Here is a 20,375-nt window from a genome sequence, read left to right as displayed (position 1 = left end):
AGGAAAGGTTGTGAACTCCTATACCGCAATTGTTGCCGTATGTATGGATCTGAACATTTGCCACCGGGGAAGGTGCATGGATTAGATTTTAGCACTTCTGTTTGATAGCAAGCACATACAATCAGAGAGCTAAAATCAGCCCAGCGTCGGTGGCTTGTTCAGGAAGTCCCCCAGTTATGAAAGGTTTGCCAGGCACATCCAGGCTCAGCATAGCAGAGACTTTGTGCAACCACTGGGTTTTTTTGTGTTTCTTTATTTGCAGAAGTGACCAGCTGAACGTTGGAGATTACATCAAGTCGGTGAATGGCATTAACCTGACCAAGCTGCGCCATGATGAGATCATAAGCCTACTGAAAAATGTGGGCGAAAGGGTAGTGCTGGAAGTAGAGTATGAGCTCCCGCCGGCTGGTGGGTGCCTCTCTGATGATAATACTCTCTTTTCTTGGCTGCTTTTTGTCCTGGGGTATAGACGGGCTTGCTCATGCATTAGCCATCATGGCCAAAGCAGTATCCAGGGGCATTTTCACGTTCTGCCTTCGTATGCGCATGCAGCGCCGCGGTGGATGCTGCAGAGCTGTGCGCAGTCGGAGCAGAGCACTTTTTCCAGCACAGTGGGTGCCTGTTCATGCACACTGGCAGGAGATGGCTGATTAGTTCTGTCTTGCCTCGGAGTGACTCGGTAGCACAGACCAATCTGCCTCCTTGATACTACTTCAGCTTTTTCTTTTCCCCTTTTGGAGTGTGGCTACAGGAGATTTTGTTCAGTCTTAAGCATGTGTTGCCAGATCCTCTTTTCTGAATTGTGGCAAGTGCTGTTATTCCTCAAGATGCTTTGAAATGTTATGTGTTTTTAGAAGGGAAGCCGAAACAATCTGCTTTTCAGGTAAGAGGCCCCGACTGAAGCTGACAAGCCCAACTCACATTAACAAGGCTTTTGTCCTGGGAGTCTATCTACTCCTTCCCTCCTTTGTTTGTGATGTTTAAAACAAATTCCTTGCTACAGCTTCTCATCACGGTCTTTCCGTTGTGAAAATGATCTCCCCGGTCATTACTCATTCAGTTACCCAGATCAGTCAGATGATGACTGGGCAGAAGAAATAGAACAACTAAAAATAAGATGACAGGAAAAACAAAACTAATGAACTCTAAACATTTTGCCCCAGATAGGAAGCGATCACACACTTCATTACTTTGCTATAGCTGCTGCCTTTACATTAAAAGAATTGAATATGTAAATGACTATATAAAGCCTTAAGAAGAAGAAAAATATGTTCTGGATTAGCTGATTATCCATCATCCTCCTCTATTCTGCTGTAAATGTTAGTTAGGTTTAACATACAACCCTGGTAAAACAAGCTATGGCTCAAGTTTTCCATGTTCTCATGCTCACATGAGATGACAACTCACCTGAGATGATAACACTTTCTCCTTAGCTGTGAGCCTGGGTGTCGGGAATCTGATAAGCTGTACTTAGCAGCTAAGGAGCAGTGCCGATACTGCATGGCTCAATCAGCAGCAGCAATGCAAAATGTCCCCACCTCTCAATGAGCAGGAAGAGCACAGTGAATTAGTGACTTTCCTCTGGAGAGATTATTGATACTGTTTATGACTAATCCCAACGAAAAGGAACTGCAAAATATAGGGAATTGTCAGTTATGTGCCAGTTCCTTGTGGGCTGCGATCTGTGGTGAGGTTTTGTAATTGCTGTGTGTACCCGCCTCTCTCTTTCCCTGGGCAAAGAGCAGAAATATAGTGCGGTTCAATAGCTTCTGCTTGTGGGTTTGAATTTTTCTCCCCACTTTATGATTTCATGATTTGGAAAAGACCTTGCAAGTTGAAGAGTAGTTTTCAGGCCACTGTGTCATATCATCTCTTTCATAAATTAACCAAACCCGATATTAACATTAGCTTCCCTGCTCCCCACTGATCTTACAAAGGCTGTCGCAGAACTTCGTGCTTGGATGCTTGGGGAAAAAATTAGATGGTTTCCAAACTAATTTGTGCATTCTTTATACTTCTTTGGTATGCGAGTATTGCCTTTGTGTGCCCCAGATTTTTCCCTTCTGGAGTATTTCCAGGCTGTGTCCCTGTTAGCAGCCTGTGCACAGCAGCAGAGCAAAGTGGCTGCACTGGGGACAGTCTTTTGGGGGTTTATTTGGCCTCACTGTAGCCTGATCCCCAGGGCTGCCTGCCTGCAAGGCAATACCTTGCTTCTCCTGTACATCTTTTGGGTTAGTTTAAGGGTTAAGGTGCAGGGTTCAAGTCCTCATGGTGCTTGGCCATGAGGAGCAATATGGTCCGTGAGGACAGTGGGAAGATTTTCTTCAAACCCCCTCTTCTGAGCCAAGGGGAACACTAGTGCAGACATGCCGAGGGGAGCCTTCAGTTCCAGTTTGCCCGGTTGAAGTCAAGCTCTTAGTCTTTTTTTTTCTGATTATCATTGTGGCCATTTATTGCACTTGGTTTGAAGATTAGGAATTGATCTTTTCAGTGTGGATGAGACTGAAATGCCATGTGCATTTCTGGATGGAGAAGACTGGGAAATTGTCACATATTCACTGCAGTGGTTCAATACATCATTAAACTGCAGGGGACGGCAAGGAACGGAAGCAGGTTTTTTTCTTTTTCTCTTTACTTTTGTACATTAAATAGCACTGTGTATTTAACATAAAATTACTGAACTGCCCCTAGGATCAGTTTAAAGAATTCACTTAATCTTTTTTTCAAAGTCGGAATATGAGAGGTAAGGGGAAAAAAACCCTAACCTTTTGCACTGAGGATTTGGGATTTTCATTTTCTTTAAGGTCAGCCAGTGACTTGATTCCTTACACTGCTGCTGTTTTTTTTTTTAATAAGTTTCCATCTGCGGCAGGAGCTTCTGGCTTTTGAGTAATGCTGAACGTATTAAATCCAGTTTATAAATGAGACAGTTTTACTTGAATGTCAGAGTATTAGCCAAGACAAATTTGAGGGGAGATGCACAACACTGAGCTGGTGAAATCCTAAAATGCGATGGCTGGCTCTGACAAAAGTTCATGTGTCTGGGCTGGGGTCTTTTTGCCTCCAAACAAAGAAAATGCAATATGGGTATTGGGATGGACATTCATTTCAATGCCATTTGAATGAGTTTTGGTATTATTTTGCAGGGTGGTATGGAAAAAGGTTTATCTCTAGGGGTAACTGGGTCTTCCTCTCTCTGTCTTTAGTGCCAGAGAGCAGTGCTGGCATTATTCCCAAGACCATTGAGGTGTCCCTCTACAAGGAAGGCAACAGCTTTGGCTTCGTACTAAGAGGTTAGTAGCTTCTCCAGTGAAAAACAAGGAGAGGAGAAACACTGTCAGAAGTGATTTGAGAAGCAGGAAGAGAAAAGTAAAAAGATGAACGTCATAAACCTCATCTAAGAAGTGAAAGCATGTCCTGGAGAGCATCCTGTTCAGCCTTCAAGGACTGCCAGCTGCCTAATCAAGGGCAGTCTTTTTGCTTTCAGGCTGCGTCAGCTGTCGTGTGATAAATGTCTCTCTCAGCACTCTCATTCAGACTTTCAAACCTGTAGTGACTTAACGGCTTTCCCGGTTTGATTACAGGGGGAGCCCATGAAGACTGGCACAAGTCCAGACCGCTGGTGCTCACCTATGTGAGGCCGGGTGGCCCAGCAGACAGGTAATGCTCGTGTTGAACCTCCGATGTTAGCTTTCACGAGACAGATGAGCAGCTCTCACCATGCTCTTGGCCGAGTGTCTTCTTCTTGTTGGTGCTTCCCCAAGTCTCCTACTGATGGTGTGGAATGACACAGGTGCTGTGGGGCTGTGGTGTATGGGGAAGATGGGTCCAGTGCTCCTAGGCTGGCCCATGTGTAGATGTTATAGTTCCAAGCAGAAACTCCTTTTCCAGAGAAGCCACTTAATGCTGTGCAGATGAAGAGCTGATCAGTGGTAGAAAGCAGGAGATGGTCTGTCTATTCTCTTACCGCTAGATTAATATAACGAGCCTGTTACTATAAGTAGCCCAAACTAGTGTCCCGAAGTATTCCATTCCTACAAGATCAAACTAATTGACTTTTATATATACACACGCAAGAGAATAGTGTATTAAATATCTATAGAAAACACAGATAGATACAAAAATACATATAAACAATATATTTATAAATAAATGCATATACACAAAAAGCCTTTTTTTCCTGTTGCTTCCTACAGGGAAGGGTCCTTGAAAATTGGGGACAGGCTGCTGAGCGTTGATGGGATCCCTCTGCACAGCATGACCCATGCTGATGCCCTCAACATCCTGCGGCAGTGCAGCCAGGAGGCACTCTTCCAGATCGAGTATGATGTGACCATCATGGGTAAGGCTAAGATAGTTGTGGTGGCATTTTCTCTGACTGCCTGGGAAGTATGTGAGATGAGACACAGTAACTGTGATACTCTGGTTCAGTGGAAAAATTGCTGAGCCATGGGCTGCCAACATGGATGTAGAGGATACGGTTCAAAGCCGGCTTAGTTGAATGCATTTGAAATGCCCTTATCCAATGAAGTGCCTTGATGGGAATGATGACTGGTTTTAGAGGAGGGGGGAAAAATGGGGGTTTTACAATGTAGGCAAAGAGGACATAGGAGAAATTGCTGTTAAAGAGAGATGGAGTGCTCTGTCAGCACTGTAACTACCATTTTTAAATGTGTGCAGGAAAGTGTGACACAAGCAGGCAAAGACTTGATGTGACTGTGGCTTCAATTCTGAATTTTGACCCTGCTTAATTCTGGAGCTATTCTCTCTCTTAGAAACATTAGCTCGGATTTGCTTCTGAAATAAATGAGGGGTGATCAACTGATTGACCCCAAATAAGACAGAATTTACTGGAGTGCAGCGGATAGGTTTTTATAAAAGTGTTCTGCTCGTTAGATATTAAGTTTGAGGGTTTGAAGGATTGTTTTGGGGTTTTTTTTCTTCATTTGATTATCTGCTTCAAGCCCTGGGAAAAGATTTATTATTAGCTACTGTAAAGTCATTTTGAGCTGGCTTTGTGACACACAGCTGTTACTGCAGGGAGTGTCATTAATGAGTTTAAGGTTACCACAGAGTCTGAAGCTATGTTGGTTCTGGAAGCTCATTGAGCTGTATGTTAGATTTTGATGTTGCATATATGCCTCCAGAGGGATTTCTGCCTTCATTGGAGCCACAAGCTGGACTAAGTTCCAGTCTTTTCTGCAAATCTCTTAAACCAGTCCAGCATGTTTAAGCCTAGGATCCAGTGGGGAATAGGAGTCCATTATATCAAGTTGTTTTCTTATTTATCAATGAAGAGGAAAATAAACTCAGCTTCAGATCCATCTTACTACCACACCACCCCAGAAAGCTGTGAATGCCAGAACTCACTCCATGCAGTGTGCGAGAGGGTTGCACCAGGATAAGGGAGCTCCTCATTGTAGCCTTGGGGGCTTTCTGCTTCCTTTTGAGTCTTCTACCAGGCTTTCCCCTTCCTTTCTCCAGAAAGTCTTCAAGCATGGACATACTGGGTCTCCCCTGGGGGAGCAGGCTGCCAGGACCTGGGCAGCTGCATGCCACACAGTCACGTGCTCCCCTGGGAGACCTGGAAGGAAAAACTGGTGCCTTGGCAGTTTTCTACACACTGCCTGGCTTCTGCCATGCTACAGGAGCAGCTTATCTTTAGAAACTGGCTGTTATTAATGAAAAAGGGAAAACACTTAAATGATGGAAAATGGAAACTACCCAAACTCTGTTTTCTGCCTTTCTATATCATTGTGATTGTGGTAACTGCAGTGGACAGGAAGGGATGTCTCTTCTTTCTTTGCAGGCTGGCTGAGCTGGTAAGCCTGCCCAGGGAAGGGGCAGGCGGAGTTAGAGAGGGATTTTGCACAGAGCTGTCAAGTCTGAACAGTAGCAAACAATTAGTGGTGCATAAGAAATGGGCTTGTTTGGGGTTTGTTGTTTGTACGGTCCCCTGATGCCTATGTTGCGGAAAGCTGATAGTTTTAATACCTGACTTGGAACAAAAATAATTATGAAGGTGTCTTGGTATTTATTCTTGAGTAACTCTCCCACCTAAAACCGTTAGGGTCGAGTGAGCACAGACTGGTGGTAGGGTTTTATGCAGTGATTCCCCATCTTGTTTTGCTGTACAGTGGACCACAAACAGATGCTTCCCGAGATGCAAAACCAGCCCCTTTGCTAGATAGCTTCTGCATAGAGACTGCTTCTCCCCAACCCTGTAAAGGGATGTACTTGCCTTGCTTTCCTTTAAGGCAAGAGGTTGCAGAACACGTAGCTTGATGCCATCTCTGCAGAGAGTTTTGCCATTCAACAGCTAAAAGCTGCGATGTCCATCGTCCCCAAAGCACACTGTTAAAGATACTGTCTTTACAAGCCACAGGAGCACCAGGATGGAAGGCAAAAACAGATGCTGGTAGTAGAGCGGGGACATAATTAGCCTGAAGGGATCACTCTTGATTACCATTCTGAAAACTTGGTGAAGGGACTGGGGGGGACGTGTGCCATACAGTTCACTTGATTCATTATAAGGGCCGGGGACACTACTGTGAAGTGGCGCTTGGCCTGTATATCCCCAGGGTACAGAGGTGAAAAGCATTGTGCACATTCTCTGATGCACCATACGTGCTGGGGGGTGTGGGCTGACCATTAAGGAGGCAAAATTTGGTTGTTTGTTTTTTTTTTTTGCGCATCTGTCCTTGGTGAGAGACCAAGGTTGCTGCAGGGGAGTGTTGAATCATGGTGTTTCCCAGCTGGCTGCATGGTTTCCTTGCCAAAATTGTGCACTGAGAATGAGCTGCGTGGGGCCAGCCCTTCTTTTGGTGTGAGGGACACAGCAGCTGCTTGCCATCACCACCAAACATCCCCCAGCTGTCTTCCTTTCACCAGGGAGGCCGGTGTAGGATGGAGCTGTAGCAGGCTTTTAATCAAATTGGCTGTGTTTTTTCAAGGCTATCAAAGGAATAAAATTATCTGCCATTTTCATTTAAAAAGAGTGCAAACTGGGCATACACCTCCCTTGGGCATTGGGAAAAATCTCTGCCTTTTGCTAGATAAACACTGCAATAAACAGATGCTTTCCTGTGGTTTCTCTCTTATCTTATGGTCCTTTTAAAAAAGGGAGGAAAGCAATAAAATCAAACCATAAATAAACTGTTCAGCCAGAAACTGGTGGCATTTGAATAGTTACTCTGTAAATAAGCTGTGTGTGCCATGGCATGAGGCACTGGGCTGCAAGCCTTTAGAGTTGACTCACGGAGCAGGGAAGCTCTCTGCCAGAGATAATGAATGAGCAAAGCGATTTGCTGTGTCGTCTTCCTCCTCTCCCTTCCCCTGGTTGCCTCTCTGCCCACTCATTTTTAGGCTGAAGATTTTTAGGCCTGTGGGATTCTCCTGCTGATGAAGTGGAGGGCTGGTAGTGTCCTACAAACAAGTGACCACTCGATGTCTGCTGAGCAGTGGCAGGGATTGGTGGCCCTCCTGAAGAGAGGCCCAGGAAGTCAAATGCCTCCGTGTGCCTGTGAGACTGCGTGGATCACGAGCTGCTGGGCTGTGTGAGGAAGGGGGCAGCTCCCTGGTTTGGTTCTTCTAGGAGGTTTTGGTTTATTTTGTTTGCATTTACAACGGGAGTGACTCTTCTTCCCTCTTCCCTCTTCTCTGCTATAAGGCATTACAGCAGGGGGAAAATCATCCCTACCAGCACACTTCGCTTATTCCTCAGGCAAGTGCTCATAACACTTTCCAGCCTGGTTAGAAGATCCATCCCTCCTTAGGAGGATAAGCAAAGCCAGGTTAGGCTCAAGGAAACCTAGTGCAAGAATGATGAGACCATTACAGTATTTCCTCCAAAATAAGCTGCTGAGAGAAAGACCTTTTAGAAAATACCTGCAAACCCCCAGCTTCGAGTGGTGAGGTAACCAGCACTCCTGTACCTTTGGCACTAAGCTTTCTGACTGCCTGGAGCAGACTCTGTTTCCCCTGTATCCATCATGATATTGGTGAGTACCCCTCAAGTGTATTACTATGAGCAGGTTTCACACAGCTTTTTGTGCTCTCTTGTGACCTGGGATCAGCCAGGTGGACAGGGCAGTGAGATTTGCTATACTTGAGCAAGTTTGGGTAGGCTTTCCTCTTCCTGTTTTGATGGAGAAGATTAGACAGTTGATTAGTTCTTTAGTGAGTCACCTGGTGGCTGCTGAATTTCCACCTGAACATTTTGAAATGGCTGAAACTTGGGTTCGGAAAGAAAAATGCAAGCAGGATTTGGGGGCATTTGTTAACTGGGCTTCTGGGACTAATTCAGGCCAGAGCTACTGATACTTAATTTTAGAGGAGTCCTGTCCAATTAATTTGTCCTTTTCATTCGGTCAGTGAATGCCATATGAAAAAGAGCAGATGTCTTCAGATAGGTGGAGGATGTAAGGGTTTATTTGGTTACTAAAATTATTGTTTCTGAAGATGAATGAAGATAGCACACATGCTTTCCCCCATAATGAACATTGTTCATCCAGCAAAGGGGAATGGGTCTTCTCGACCCTGTCTTTCTATCCACTAAGCAAACATGTATTTCTGGACAAGTTGTGTGGCAGCTGTGCTTCAGTTTCCCAGTCTGTAAAATGTTACCATACCCCTCTGAGCAACACAATTCCCTGCTTGCAAAACACTTTCAAACCCTTACATGAAAATCTGCACAGCCGTGCAAGGCAGCATATGCATACATGGCTTTTCTGTTCCTTGGTAACCAAACTGTAGAGAAATGATGAAAACTGCTGTGTCCATATTGAATTCAGCCTCTGATGCTTGTTCTGCAACAGTGTGGTTTTTGGCCCTCAGTACGTGCTGAACAGCATTTGAGTTGAATATTGCATGAACGCTGAGCCTCTAGAACAACTGTTTAGATTGTCTTGGCGTACAAGAAAGGATCTTGCTTTAGGTAGGTTGAGATTTGGTGTGAAATGCAGGATTGCCGCAGATGCCTTTTCCGTAGATGCTGCCAAAGCAGCAACAATAATTGACTCTCTACAGTAAGATTATTGCACGGCCTGCCCTGCCCTCTCTGTGCTTCTTTTTAAATTAGCTTGGATGTAATAGCTCCACGTTAATCACGCTTCACAAATATTGCTAAATTGCAGACTCCTGACCTTTGCTTTGGGCTAAGTCTTTACCTAGAATAATTAATAGAGGCACTGGGCTGATATTTCCTGAACTAATGCTTCTCTCAAATGGATTTGGAGCAATTCTCATCTATGCCATTGGAGATGAGTGCTAAGGGAAAGTGGGGTGGCCTATGCTGTGCAGTGGGAGGAGGGACTGTGGGTTGGAGGCAGGACTGTGATTTCCTGCAGTCTCATTAATATCTAGGTCCTGGTGTAGGAGAAGGTACCCAAAGCCCTTTTCTCTCATTGTTGTGCTGAGACCTGCCCTGGGAAACACTTCCCTTGTCAAAGCCAAGAAGCTTGAATGTTGGGTAAAACCAAGAGGAGCAGGTGTTGTCCTTGCAAAGAAAGGTCTACCACTCCAACAAGCTTTTTTTGTCATTTTTTTTTTTTGCCTATCTCCTTCCCATCAGTTTGGGAAATATCAGCTTCTGTCCTTCTTCAGAGGATATATGCTGGACACACATGAGCTGTAAAACAAACACATAGCTGGTGTTTGCCGTTGGAAGAGATCTTCAGTTTCTCGGTGCTTTGTTTGCTAGTGAAGGCTCTAGTGCACCTTCTGCAGGCTTTAGCTGGCTGTTTTATGTATCTTTTGATCGTACTGGAGCTGTGCTTTTTGCAAGGGCCAGCAGGTCTCCCCAGTGGTCCGTTTCAACAGAGAATAAACTGTGTTTTATTTAAATCCTGCATAACATTTAATATGGCTCTTTTCTCCTCTTCCTCCCCTGGGGAAAAAAGGACACTGTGGGTAGACCTGAGCCCGAACTACCCTAGATGTTCCCCAGGAAAAATTTCCAAAGGAAAGTTCTGTCTCCAGAGACTTGGGATCTTCAACGAAGCTCAGGAAAGACCTTGCTCTGTGGGTTAGCTTCCAAGGTCTGCATCAATGCCTCTGTTTATCAGAGAGCAAGAAAGAGCCATGCATCAGATTCTGGAGTCAGGTAGCATCAGCATTTTTAGTGGAGCATAGCTGTGGAAGAGAAAAGTCTTACTATGAATAATTCAGGGCTGAGGAGGCATCAAGGTCTCAGAGGGCTCTGCTGGCCTTTCCTTTTAAGTGGATGGCTGGGTTTCTGTGGACTGCTCAAACTACACACAGGGTGCTGGTTGTGCATTGCGTTGTGGTGATAATACATTTGTAAATCCAACCTCTTTACGATGGCTTTGGGTAATCTAGAAGTAAACGTGTAACAGAAGTGGAGGGAATTTCTGTCTAATCAGCCAGAGACCCAGGCTTTCTTTTTCCTCTTCTTTCCTCAGAAGAGCTGAATAGCTATGGTGTAGGCTTATGCTAACAGGTGAGATTTTGTAGGATTTTCATAGTCTCACAGCACGTATTAACCTTATTGCAGAAATGCATCTTTGAAACATGAGTTACTCCTGCATTTTCTGATGGGAGAGAGGAGGCTTTTGTAAGGAAGTAGGTAGGTAGCTCTGTGTCTCTGCTCCCACTGTCGCACTGGAGGAGCTGAAACAAGCAGTTGAGGTGAAATATTTAAGCTGGTGCTGGAGAACAACAGGGATTCACTGACTTCTGTGGTGGTCATCATCACACAAGACTTCTGAGTACTTCTGAAAGCAGGATTCTGTTTCTGTGTGCATTTTCTTTTTCGTTTGTTTTGAAAGAAGCCTTTAACAGTGATGTCCTTCTGATCTTCCTTTGTTGTGCTTTTAATACTGTTGATGTGACTGCTGCACAGCCTTTGAGCAATCTCTTCCTCAGTCTTCCTATTTAACCCCAAGAAAAGAGTCGGGCTGTTCTTTCCATGAGTGAATTGTTGTAATATCTCTTCACTTCGTTGTCATATATATTTTGTGCAGAAACAATTTTGCTTCTTGGGTTTACTTATTTAAGTTACTGCGTGATACAGACCATAGGACATCCAAACTACAGGTTTGCTGGTATGCATGACAAATCAGCGCTGTTGGCCAGCCCTCTGCTTTTAGGAGCGGAAAAGGCTGTATGAGAAATGTCTTCAGATGTTCTTTTGTTTTGCAGATACTGTAGCAAACGCTTCAGGTCCTTTATTGGTTGAAATAGCAAAGACTCCGGGGTCTACACTAGGAATCACACTGACGACAACCACACATCGGAACAAGCAGGTCATTGTTATTGACAAGATTAAGCCGGCCAGCGTGGTGGACAGGTACAGATCTGAACAGGCTACTCCTAGCTCTGCTTTTCTTTCTCTGCTGCATTTTGGTCACCTTATTAGTTATGTACCACTCTTCCCTGGCTCACACTGAAATGGTCATGTCCACATATTCTTAGCTCTAAGCATGCTAAAAATACCTTACCCAGCATCATGGACACTCCTTGCCTGGAATGAGTGTCATTCGGTGCATGCGAAAGCTGAGCTCTGTTTCAAAAACCTCAGATTGACTGCCCTGGAGCTGTGAAATGGCTAAAACCTATTCCAGAAACTTCTGGCTAGAGCCTTTTCCCGATGAACAAGTGAACTAGTCACCCTTTACATGAGGATGCAGAAAGACTGTTTTTTATGCAGCCCTAGCTGTGGTTAGTCATGTTGCTGAGCTGAACTGCTGGCTCATACAACTTAATTACACCGCTGGGCGAGCCCTCTGCCATCTCAGTCTCCAGTTCTGGAATCCTCAACGTAAGAAGGATATGGAGCTGTTGGAACGGGTCCAGAGGAGGGCTGCAAAGATGATCTGGAGCACTTTCGCTACGAGGACAGGCTTAGAGAGTTGGTCCTGTTCAGCCTGGAGAAGGGAAGCTCAGAGGAGACCTTATAGCGACCTTCCAGTACCTGAAGGGGCTCCAGGAAAGCTGAGGAGGGGCTGTTCGTAAAGGCTTGTGGGGATAGGACCGGGGGAATGGGTATAAACTCCAGAGGGGCAGATTTAGGCTGGACATTAGGAAGAATTTCTTCACCACGAGAGTGATGAGGCACTGGCACAGGTTGCCCAGGGAGGTTGTGACTGCCCCATCCCTGGAGGTCTTCAAGGCCAGGTTGGATGGGCCTTGGGCAGCCTGATCTGGTGGGATGTCCCTGTCCATGGCAGGGGGGTTGGAACTAGATGATCTTTAAGGTCCCTTCCAACCCTAACTATACTATGATACTGTAATCTTGACTAGGTATTAGCAGGTACTATTAAAAACATAAAAGAACTTTTCCAAGCCGTCAGCAGCACTGAATTAAGCATGAACTGTCTTAGCTGGTGTTTTGGGCAACACTTGAACCTAAGGTTCACATTGGGAGTAAAACAAATGAAATATGAAAAAAATAAATCACATGAATTCATACAAGAATTCGGTTGGATTTTTTGTGTTTCTGCTCCCAACTGCAAGGTTGTGGATTTTGTCCATATGTATAATTACTTCTCTTGCTGTTTTCTTTGCAGATGTGGCGCGTTGCATGTTGGCGATCATATTCTCTCCATTGATGGCACAAGCACAGAGCACTGTTCCTTATTAGAGGCAACTCAGCTTTTAGCTGCCACTTCAGAAAATGTCAAGCTGGAGATATTACCTGTTCACCAAAGCAGGCTGCCTTTGAAGCCTCCAGAAACAGGTGTGTGTCCTCTGTGCAAACACTGTTAGTTGCCCTCAAGCCTCACTTGAGGGGTTCTCGCTGCTTTTGAATGCTGACAACAGCTCCAAAGAGGGACATCTGTGAAGTCAAAAAAAAAAAAAAAATATGTTTTGATGAAATGCATGTGATTAGATGACATTCTTCAAGAATGTGGATAGGGAAAAAAGGTAACATCTGTGCTTGAATGGGGAAATTGGGGTTGGGAATCCCAGGGTTTGCAGTGCTGAGTGCTGCGCAAGCTGCTTCCTTAGTACTTCAGATAAGAGACTTTAATGGAGAAGGGAGGAAAACAACCTTGGTGCTGGCAACCTTGATGCTCAGCTTTCATTTGTTGGTGTATGGTGAGGCTTTGTAAAGGATGTGTCAGTAGTTAGGCAGGATCCTGCTGGACTTGCTTAAAAATAAAGCTGTAACCAGCCCATCTGAATGGTCGTTGTGTCTAAGCAGGCAGGGGTAGAGTGGATGCATCTGTAGCTGCTGTTTTCCACGCACCCCCCTGCCCCCCAAAGAAATACTGGAGAAAAAAGTTCTGCCTCCAGTGAAATCAAGCCCCAAATGCCTATAAATGTCATTAGGAATTCACTGATGAGCATCTTTGTTGCCCACCTTTGTCGTCTTCTTCCACATGAGAGGCTCACTCAGGCTATCGTGTTAACTTCATTGTGAACATTGTACTGGTAGATTTGTCGCAACCTCTTGCTTCCAGTTTTCTTGCAGACTGTACTGGTGGTCTTCTAATTCAGGTTTTCAGGTGTGACTGTACCAGCCCGTTTTGCAACTGTTTTCAGTCACTTGTCCCTCAAGAACACGCGTTTTAATACTATTGATGCACAGTAACCCTGAGCACAGCTTCTTCTAGGATAGTTTGGGGAAAGGAAGAAAATACCTGTGTTGTTGTGTTTAGCATGATGTGGTAATAACATCTCCATGTCTAGAAATAAATCTCTGAAATATCCATTTCAGTTTGTGCAGAATTAAAACATTTTAACAGAGGATATGAATGACTTGACCTTTGTGCCCAAGAAAAAATGTAAAGCTGCAATCCTTTTTCAGTGGCTGTTAAAATGAACTATTCTCATCCTTCCATTAGTGCCCCGGACCTAATCTTCTTTCAGAATATATGTATTCAGCAGCAGTTCAGGAGGAGGATATGTGGAAGGACAGCCCGGTGTGTTCAAAGTCTTTTTACCCATACCTCCATACATCAGATCAGTTTGCTGTGGCAGAAGTACAGAACGCAAACTTCGGTGAATAATTTCAACACATGATTATGAAAAATAAGGGATGTAACAATTGTTTCCACTTTTGATTAAGTTCTTTAACATATGAGGGATCATAGAGAAGGATGCTGTTCATCCATATGGCTGTAGGAGGCAAAGGTGTGGTTGGAGTCCAGTGGTTGGGCTTGATCCTTCACCAGTGCTGATGGAGATGGGAAAGGGAGGTGGTAGGTACAGGCGGGAAAGCACTTTGGGCAAGAGGAACATCTCACAAAGCAGTGCTCCTCAGTAGTGTAACGAGCCACAGCACCGTGCAGCCCATGCTGCACAGCCAAGAACCACACCAAAGTTGACAGACTGCCTTGAACCTGGGAGAGATGGAGCCTTCTGCTCCAGATGCCAAGTGCCAACTCCACAGGCTGCTTTTCCTGAGCTGAGGGAAACAAACAGGGGCAGTGAGGAAGTCATGGTTGGCAGGAGAGCAAAGCCTGGGTAAAGCAGCTGAGGAGAGGAGCCTGTGTAGACCTGTCCCTGTTCAGCACTTGCATTTCTTGCTCCTTCCAGTGTATGCCTGCGTGGCGCTTGACATTGTGGTTTTTTATATGTGGCTTCTCATGCAATCAAAATTCAGTTATTGAGGAGGTGTAGAGGGATCTGAAGCTACAGCTGCCATGTAAAAATATGGTCTAAAGCTGAAGCACGAGATTTGTCAAACTGAGTTTGCTTTCTCTGTGGCTCTGGGGGCATTTGGAGAGTTTGTGGGCGGATTACATCCTGCGCACTAGATCGGCAGGAGTGGATGGTGCCCAGGAGCAGTGCTGGGATGGATGGGTTTCCTCAGGCAGGGATAATGTGTGAAAGCTTGGGGAAGGCTGTTGTAGGTTTTTATCACATAATTGTCCAAAATCTCTTCCCCAGTGCCCTGACAGCTGAGTTTCAAAGGCAGTTTTTTCTGTTGTCACATGTGAGCTAAGACAAATGGAAGGGTTCCAATTACTATAAATGGATTAAGTCACTTGGTATATATGCCCATAAGGTCTGTCCCTCCTATTCAAAGTATTTAATTTTATTAAGACGTTTTCTCTTTGTCTAGATGTAGCTGCACTTATCAATTTGATTTTTGTTTTTAAAAGCTGCCTGGCCCTGAGTTTACTTTTGAATCCACAAAACAGAAACTCTAGAACTGGAAGTCTATTTTTTAAGAGCTTGATAGACTAAGTGCTAAACTCACTAAATATTTAACAAAGACTGAATAAAATCACTATATTGGTTGGAAAACCTGACCTAAATGATTTAATGCCTGTGATGCATGCACGCAAAATGGATTCCCGCTGTTAAAGGCACTCACAGATGACCTTTAGATGAGATCTCTGGGTGGACTTACTACATAAACTGAATCCCTGTGCCAGGCTTGCACCCTCAGAAAGCTCAGGTAGTACCAGTGCTGTTGGTGTTTTTGGCCTGCTTGGAGGACGCAGAGCCTGGAAGGCATCTCGTCCTGAGAGTGCAGTTGCCAGTCACTGCAAGTGGTTGCAAGGCTAAGAGCTCTAGGGTAACTCCTTTGCTGTGGGATGCTGTTCCTGCTTAGCTGAATAAAAGAGACATTTGCAATCTTGCTCATTAGCCAGCAATTCCTCTCAGAGGAAAATAGACGCAGATAGCACGGTGCAGAGATTCCAGGAGAGAAAACGTGGTGCTATTAAGCAAGCTAAACTGAGCCTGTGCTGCCCAGGGCCAAAACGTGTGTCAATGAGAACAGACAAGAGACCTGTTTGAAGCACTTCAGAGGAGACTTGTGGCATTGTGACCTGTTGTTGCAAAGCCACAGTTCCTGGGATAAGGTATTTCCAGATGATGGATGTTATACTGCAACAGATTTCTGCCAGCGTGCTGGGCTGGGGTTAGGGTTGAAGCTAAAGCAGTTGTGAAGGTTGAAGCTACAGCAGTCATGTGCCTTTGAATCAACTCTGCCACCTTGGTGCCATTTTTTAATTTATAGTTTGCCACAGTGTTGGCATCTCTTCGTGTGTCAGTGGCCCTCTGTAATATCCTTTAAGCAGTGGCATGTAAAATCCTTTTTGTTCTGGTGAGCTAGAGGCAGCCCTCTGCTTCTCTTTGATCCGGATGTGCACTGTGATGTTTAGCAGCCGCTAAACAACCAAATGCTGAAGCTGAGCAAAGTGCTCAAAGCACTCCTTGGCACGTGCAGAAAGTGTTGTGCCTTGTCCCCGGGAGGACAGCTCCGGCAGCAAGGTGGGAAACAGCACAAGAAGGTTTCCCTGGTGCTGTCGGATAACGCTGATGGCCTCTGCGGTAAACTTGTGGCTGGAGGGAGCTTCTGCACGTTGCACAACAGACTGCAAATGTTAATGACATCTGTGCGCTGCCAGCATGGCTTAGTCAGGCCGTTGACTCAGGATACAGAGTTTTTGATAGGGAAGGGGTGGATTTCTGCCACTCTGCATCAAGTGTCATGAGGTTATGTGGGGATGCATTTTTGCTGCTGGTGCTTGACACACCGTGGCTGAATCCTGACTTGGTTTGAGGCAGTATGAGCTTCTTTTGTACAATCTCCTGGCTTATTCTTCTTACCTTTTCTTTCTCTCACTTATCCTTCCTGCCTGTGGTGATTTCTGCTCCCCTGGGTGCCATCAGTCAAGGTACAGAAGAGTGACCACCATCACTGCTGGGACCCCTGTGTCAACTACTGTCACACCCACCACCCCGGGCACTGCAAGACGCCTACGTGGAACCAGACGTCTGGACAGGATTACTGCAAATGTAACCCCAGCATATAGCGTTGCCCCTATCTCTGCGTGTGTTCATTCATGTTGTGCCCTTCCATTTATATAAGCTGCAAATGTCACTTGTTTCCTCCTTGATCACCCAGAACTGTTTTCACATGTCCAGTGCTGAGGTGCATAATCAGTATCTGCAGCCCAGCACATGCAGATCTGGTTAACACTGTGAGAGCAGTGTGCTGGGCAGACCTGTGCTCTCATCCTCTAACTCCACACCCCAGTGCCAGGTTTCATATGATCAAGGGCACAAATGAGTTGCTGCAGGACAGGGAGGGCAGCTCTGGTGGCATGTTAGGAATGTGATACATCAACACATCCAGCTCAGCCCTGGTGCCATGCAGCATGTTAGCAGCAGGATTACAGCTGCTTCAAAATCTCTCTGTAAGCCCGCCTGTTGCAGGACACAAGCTCTGTTCAGCCCTGGGTTTCTTGTGTTGTGACAGCAAGATAGGGAGGAAATGTGTGTTGGGCTGCAGTCAGGGTATCCCAGTTTGCCCAGCAGCTCAAGTTCAAGCTGTGGTTTCTCTTTCTGTGTATTTAAAGTTTGTTAGTACCATTGTGCCAACCTGCTGTTGGCTGTCCTGATAGTCTTCTCAGCTGGTGGCCTGGATACTGCAATGACAGGCAGCCTAGTCACTGGAGTCACTGCACACCAGGCGGTAATGCCCATCTTCAGCCCAAGCCCACTCTCACAGCTCTCCTGGAGCTGTAAGACCAGGACACGATTCTTACTGAAATCTTGAGCCCTGGAGCTGGGAAGCAGGAATTAGTCCAAACACATCAGGTGTTTGATGAACACTCATTACCTGAACCTGCTGCCACACTTCTCTGCGTGCATCCTTAACGTGCTCTGTATTTTCCCAGCTCTGGTGGCTGCCAACTTCTCATCTCCCACCATGAATGCACAGGGCTTCCCCTGCCAGAACTCGAACACACTACCTCGCAGCTCCCATCCCATGAGCCCCCGCACCACTATGCTAAGGAGAAGGCAGAAGAAGAAGGAGCACAAGAGCTCATGTAAGAGTGGTGGGAGGGCTTGGGCTGGGTCGCACAAGGGTGTGCATGCTTGCCTTGCTGAACTTATTGTCCTTATTGTTGACTGTTAGAAGGGGTAGGACCGCTCATCTCAGCACTGTCAGTGCCTCTCTCATGCGCGGTCACTGTCCCCACCAGACCTGCTACATTGACAGTGACCACCCTGACCTTCTGCCTCTCTCCTCCTCTCAGTGTCACTGGCCTCCAGCACAGTGGGTCCTGGCGGGCAGATAGTCCACACGGAGACAACAGAGGTGGTGCTCAGGGGAGACCCTTTGAATGGCTTTGGACTTCAGCTCCAGGGAGGCATCTTTGCTACCGAAACCCTGTCTTCCCCACCTCTCGTCCGTTTTATTGAGCCCGACAGCCCGGCAGAGAGGTTAGAGACCTTGCCCTTGGATGCTGATGGTGCTGCTGCTGAACATTTCATGGTTTGGTTTGTTTTCTCTCCTCAGAGGCTCATTTAGATATTTACTATCATCCTTGTAATATCTCCCATTCTTCACTGGGCATGGTTTACTGTCACTGCCATTTCTGCACTCGTCGGCTGACCGTGGCCTCCCTCGCATCCCAGGTGAACGTCTTGGCACCAGGCTGCGGCTCTTCTGGGAGGAGGAGGAAGGGCGCGTGTGTCTGTGTGAGAGAGCCATTGCCATTCCTTTTTTTTTTTTTTTGATTTTCCTTTTCTCTTTGAAAGATAAAGCTTTCATTTGGGTGCAGAAAGGGTAAAGATCTAAACAAATGGACCCAGCAAAGTGTTTTCTGCCTGGTTTCATTGTGGCAGGGCCCGACTTTATGAATTGGTCTTAAAGCCAAGGTTTTGAATCAGAGGACGGCTCTGGTTGAGGAGCAGATAGGTGCTGCGTTTAAACACTATTGCTTTTGGCTCAGAAATGCTGGGAAGAGAGCAGAATGGAGAAGTATTAACTGCTGTGTGTCACCCCCCCAGGGATACTGGGACTGATGACTCCTCCCATGGCCAAGCCTCCGGTCAGGAGCTCTGGCTGTTTTGACTAAACTTTTTCATATATGCTTGCTGACTGGTTTTAAAGTCTGCTTGAGTGTCTGTGCACTATGATGGAGATGCCCTCTAGCAAGGTTTTTCTTGGTAAAAGGACCATGTCCCAACATGGTTTGAGTTCTTGTGGTGTGGAAAGGACAGCTGGTTTTGATGTGCAGATAAAATAGTGAGGGATGAGCAAGCTGGCACTTATGCCCCCATGCTGGTTTCTCTTCCCGCGTGTGATTTCCACTGTTGGTCCATCCTGCCTAGGGGTTTGGTGTCCCCATGCCAGCCTGGGAAAACTGCACATGGGAGAGTTGTATGTCAGTAAAAGCACTTGCAGAAGGAAATGCAAGTCCTTGCTGCGCAGAGCAGACTCTTTGTGGTTGCTTTTCCAGGTGACTCGTGCAGACGCAGGGAAAAGTGTGTGGAAGGACAGGGACAAGGGACTGGCACAGAAAAAAGAGTTGTCCTGAGTGATACAGGTTAAGAGAGATTTCAAAAGCCTTTTATGCCTTTTGGGTTTTTTTTGTTTCCAAACAGGATTTAAAAGGAAAGTGGTGGTGTTTTGGGTTTTTTAATCCTCCATTACCAGGGTAAATTTGACTCATGTTTCAAAGCACTCCTTTTGTAAATCAGGCAGCAACAAAGCTTGCTGTCCCAGAGGAAGAGGAAGATGTACTGAAATCCTCCTGGCTTTGATTTATCCTCTTGCCAAGCCTGGAGCCAAAGCAAAGGCTTGTGGTGCAGTCTTATTTGGCTCTGATGTGTCACAGCTCCCTCTTGGCTGCCCACCCAGCAGAATTCATATTCTCCTGGCTGCTGCCTTCTGCTTTCTGGCAACAGGGAGCAATCCTCTCTGCATTTACAGCCTAGATTTTATTTGAGGATTAAATCTCTGCTGTGTATTTTTCCTTTCCTAGACTGTGCTGCTCTCCCTGGCTGTCAGGAAAACACTCTCTTCCTCCCCGTCTTGAAGTGATAAGTGCACTGGGCTTGCAGTGATGTGAAAAAGGCAGCTTTATGTTTTCATTTCACTTTTTGTTTGTTGCTACCCCACTGAGCTCTATCTTCCTAGATATCTTATTCTCTGCCCTTGAGAGATTCTGCTGTAACTGCAGCCCAAGACATTAGAGCCATTTTTCTCCCCTTTACCAAGCAGGGCTTTAGGCTGAGCCTGGGCTAGGCTCTTTTTTGTGCTGCAGTTGTTGCACTTTACAAAAGAGGGTAAAAAAAAGGGAGTGGGCTCAGCAGCCTGGGTCTCTTCTGCATATCCTGTGCAAGAGAGATGCATCTGAATGTGCTGTTGCACTAGAGTGTGATCCACAATCACTTTGTCCATCTGGTTTGCTGTGGAGGAGCTGCCTCTTGGGTGTCTAGCAAATTTGAGTGCTGCTAGGGAGGGGGGGTGGCATCACCCTCTTTTCAGGGAGGTTAGGCTGCCTTGCATTTATTATCTGGTTTACGGTAGCTTGTGGCAGGCGGTTTGAAGCGAAATCGCCTCCCTGACTTGTGATTTGTTTTACAATAGCCAATAGCCTCTCATAGACCTCCCTCCCCACCTGTTGTTTTGTTTCCTGGGTGCAAGATGAATCCTC

At 45.9% G+C, this 20,375-nt stretch overlaps 1 protein-coding gene across 2 annotated transcripts in view; it reads left to right on the top strand.

The window, feature by feature from the left end:
- The window catches only part of GRIP2 (glutamate receptor interacting protein 2), a 262,314-nt gene that overhangs the window by 205,095 nt on the left and 36,844 nt on the right, over nucleotides 1-20,375 (top strand). For both annotated transcript variants that reach the window (XM_054076728.1, XM_054076727.1), the window contains exons 4-12: nucleotides 263-408; nucleotides 3,207-3,293; nucleotides 3,585-3,660; nucleotides 4,197-4,342; nucleotides 11,161-11,308; nucleotides 12,528-12,697; nucleotides 16,594-16,719; nucleotides 17,604-17,756; nucleotides 17,967-18,153. In XM_054076728.1, the coding sequence (XP_053932703.1) occupies nucleotides 263-408; nucleotides 3,207-3,293; nucleotides 3,585-3,660; nucleotides 4,197-4,342; nucleotides 11,161-11,308; nucleotides 12,528-12,697; nucleotides 16,594-16,719; nucleotides 17,604-17,756; nucleotides 17,967-18,153 (1,239 nt within the window). The remainder of the gene's footprint in view (nucleotides 1-262; nucleotides 409-3,206; nucleotides 3,294-3,584; nucleotides 3,661-4,196; nucleotides 4,343-11,160; nucleotides 11,309-12,527; nucleotides 12,698-16,593; nucleotides 16,720-17,603; nucleotides 17,757-17,966; nucleotides 18,154-20,375) is intronic.

The sequence above is a fragment of the Cuculus canorus genome, chromosome 11 (genome assembly GCF_017976375.1).
Source record: "Cuculus canorus isolate bCucCan1 chromosome 11, bCucCan1.pri, whole genome shotgun sequence".
NCBI classification, from domain to species: Eukaryota; Metazoa; Chordata; class Aves; order Cuculiformes; family Cuculidae; genus Cuculus; species Cuculus canorus.
This window is presented reverse-complemented; position numbering and strand designations above follow the sequence as displayed.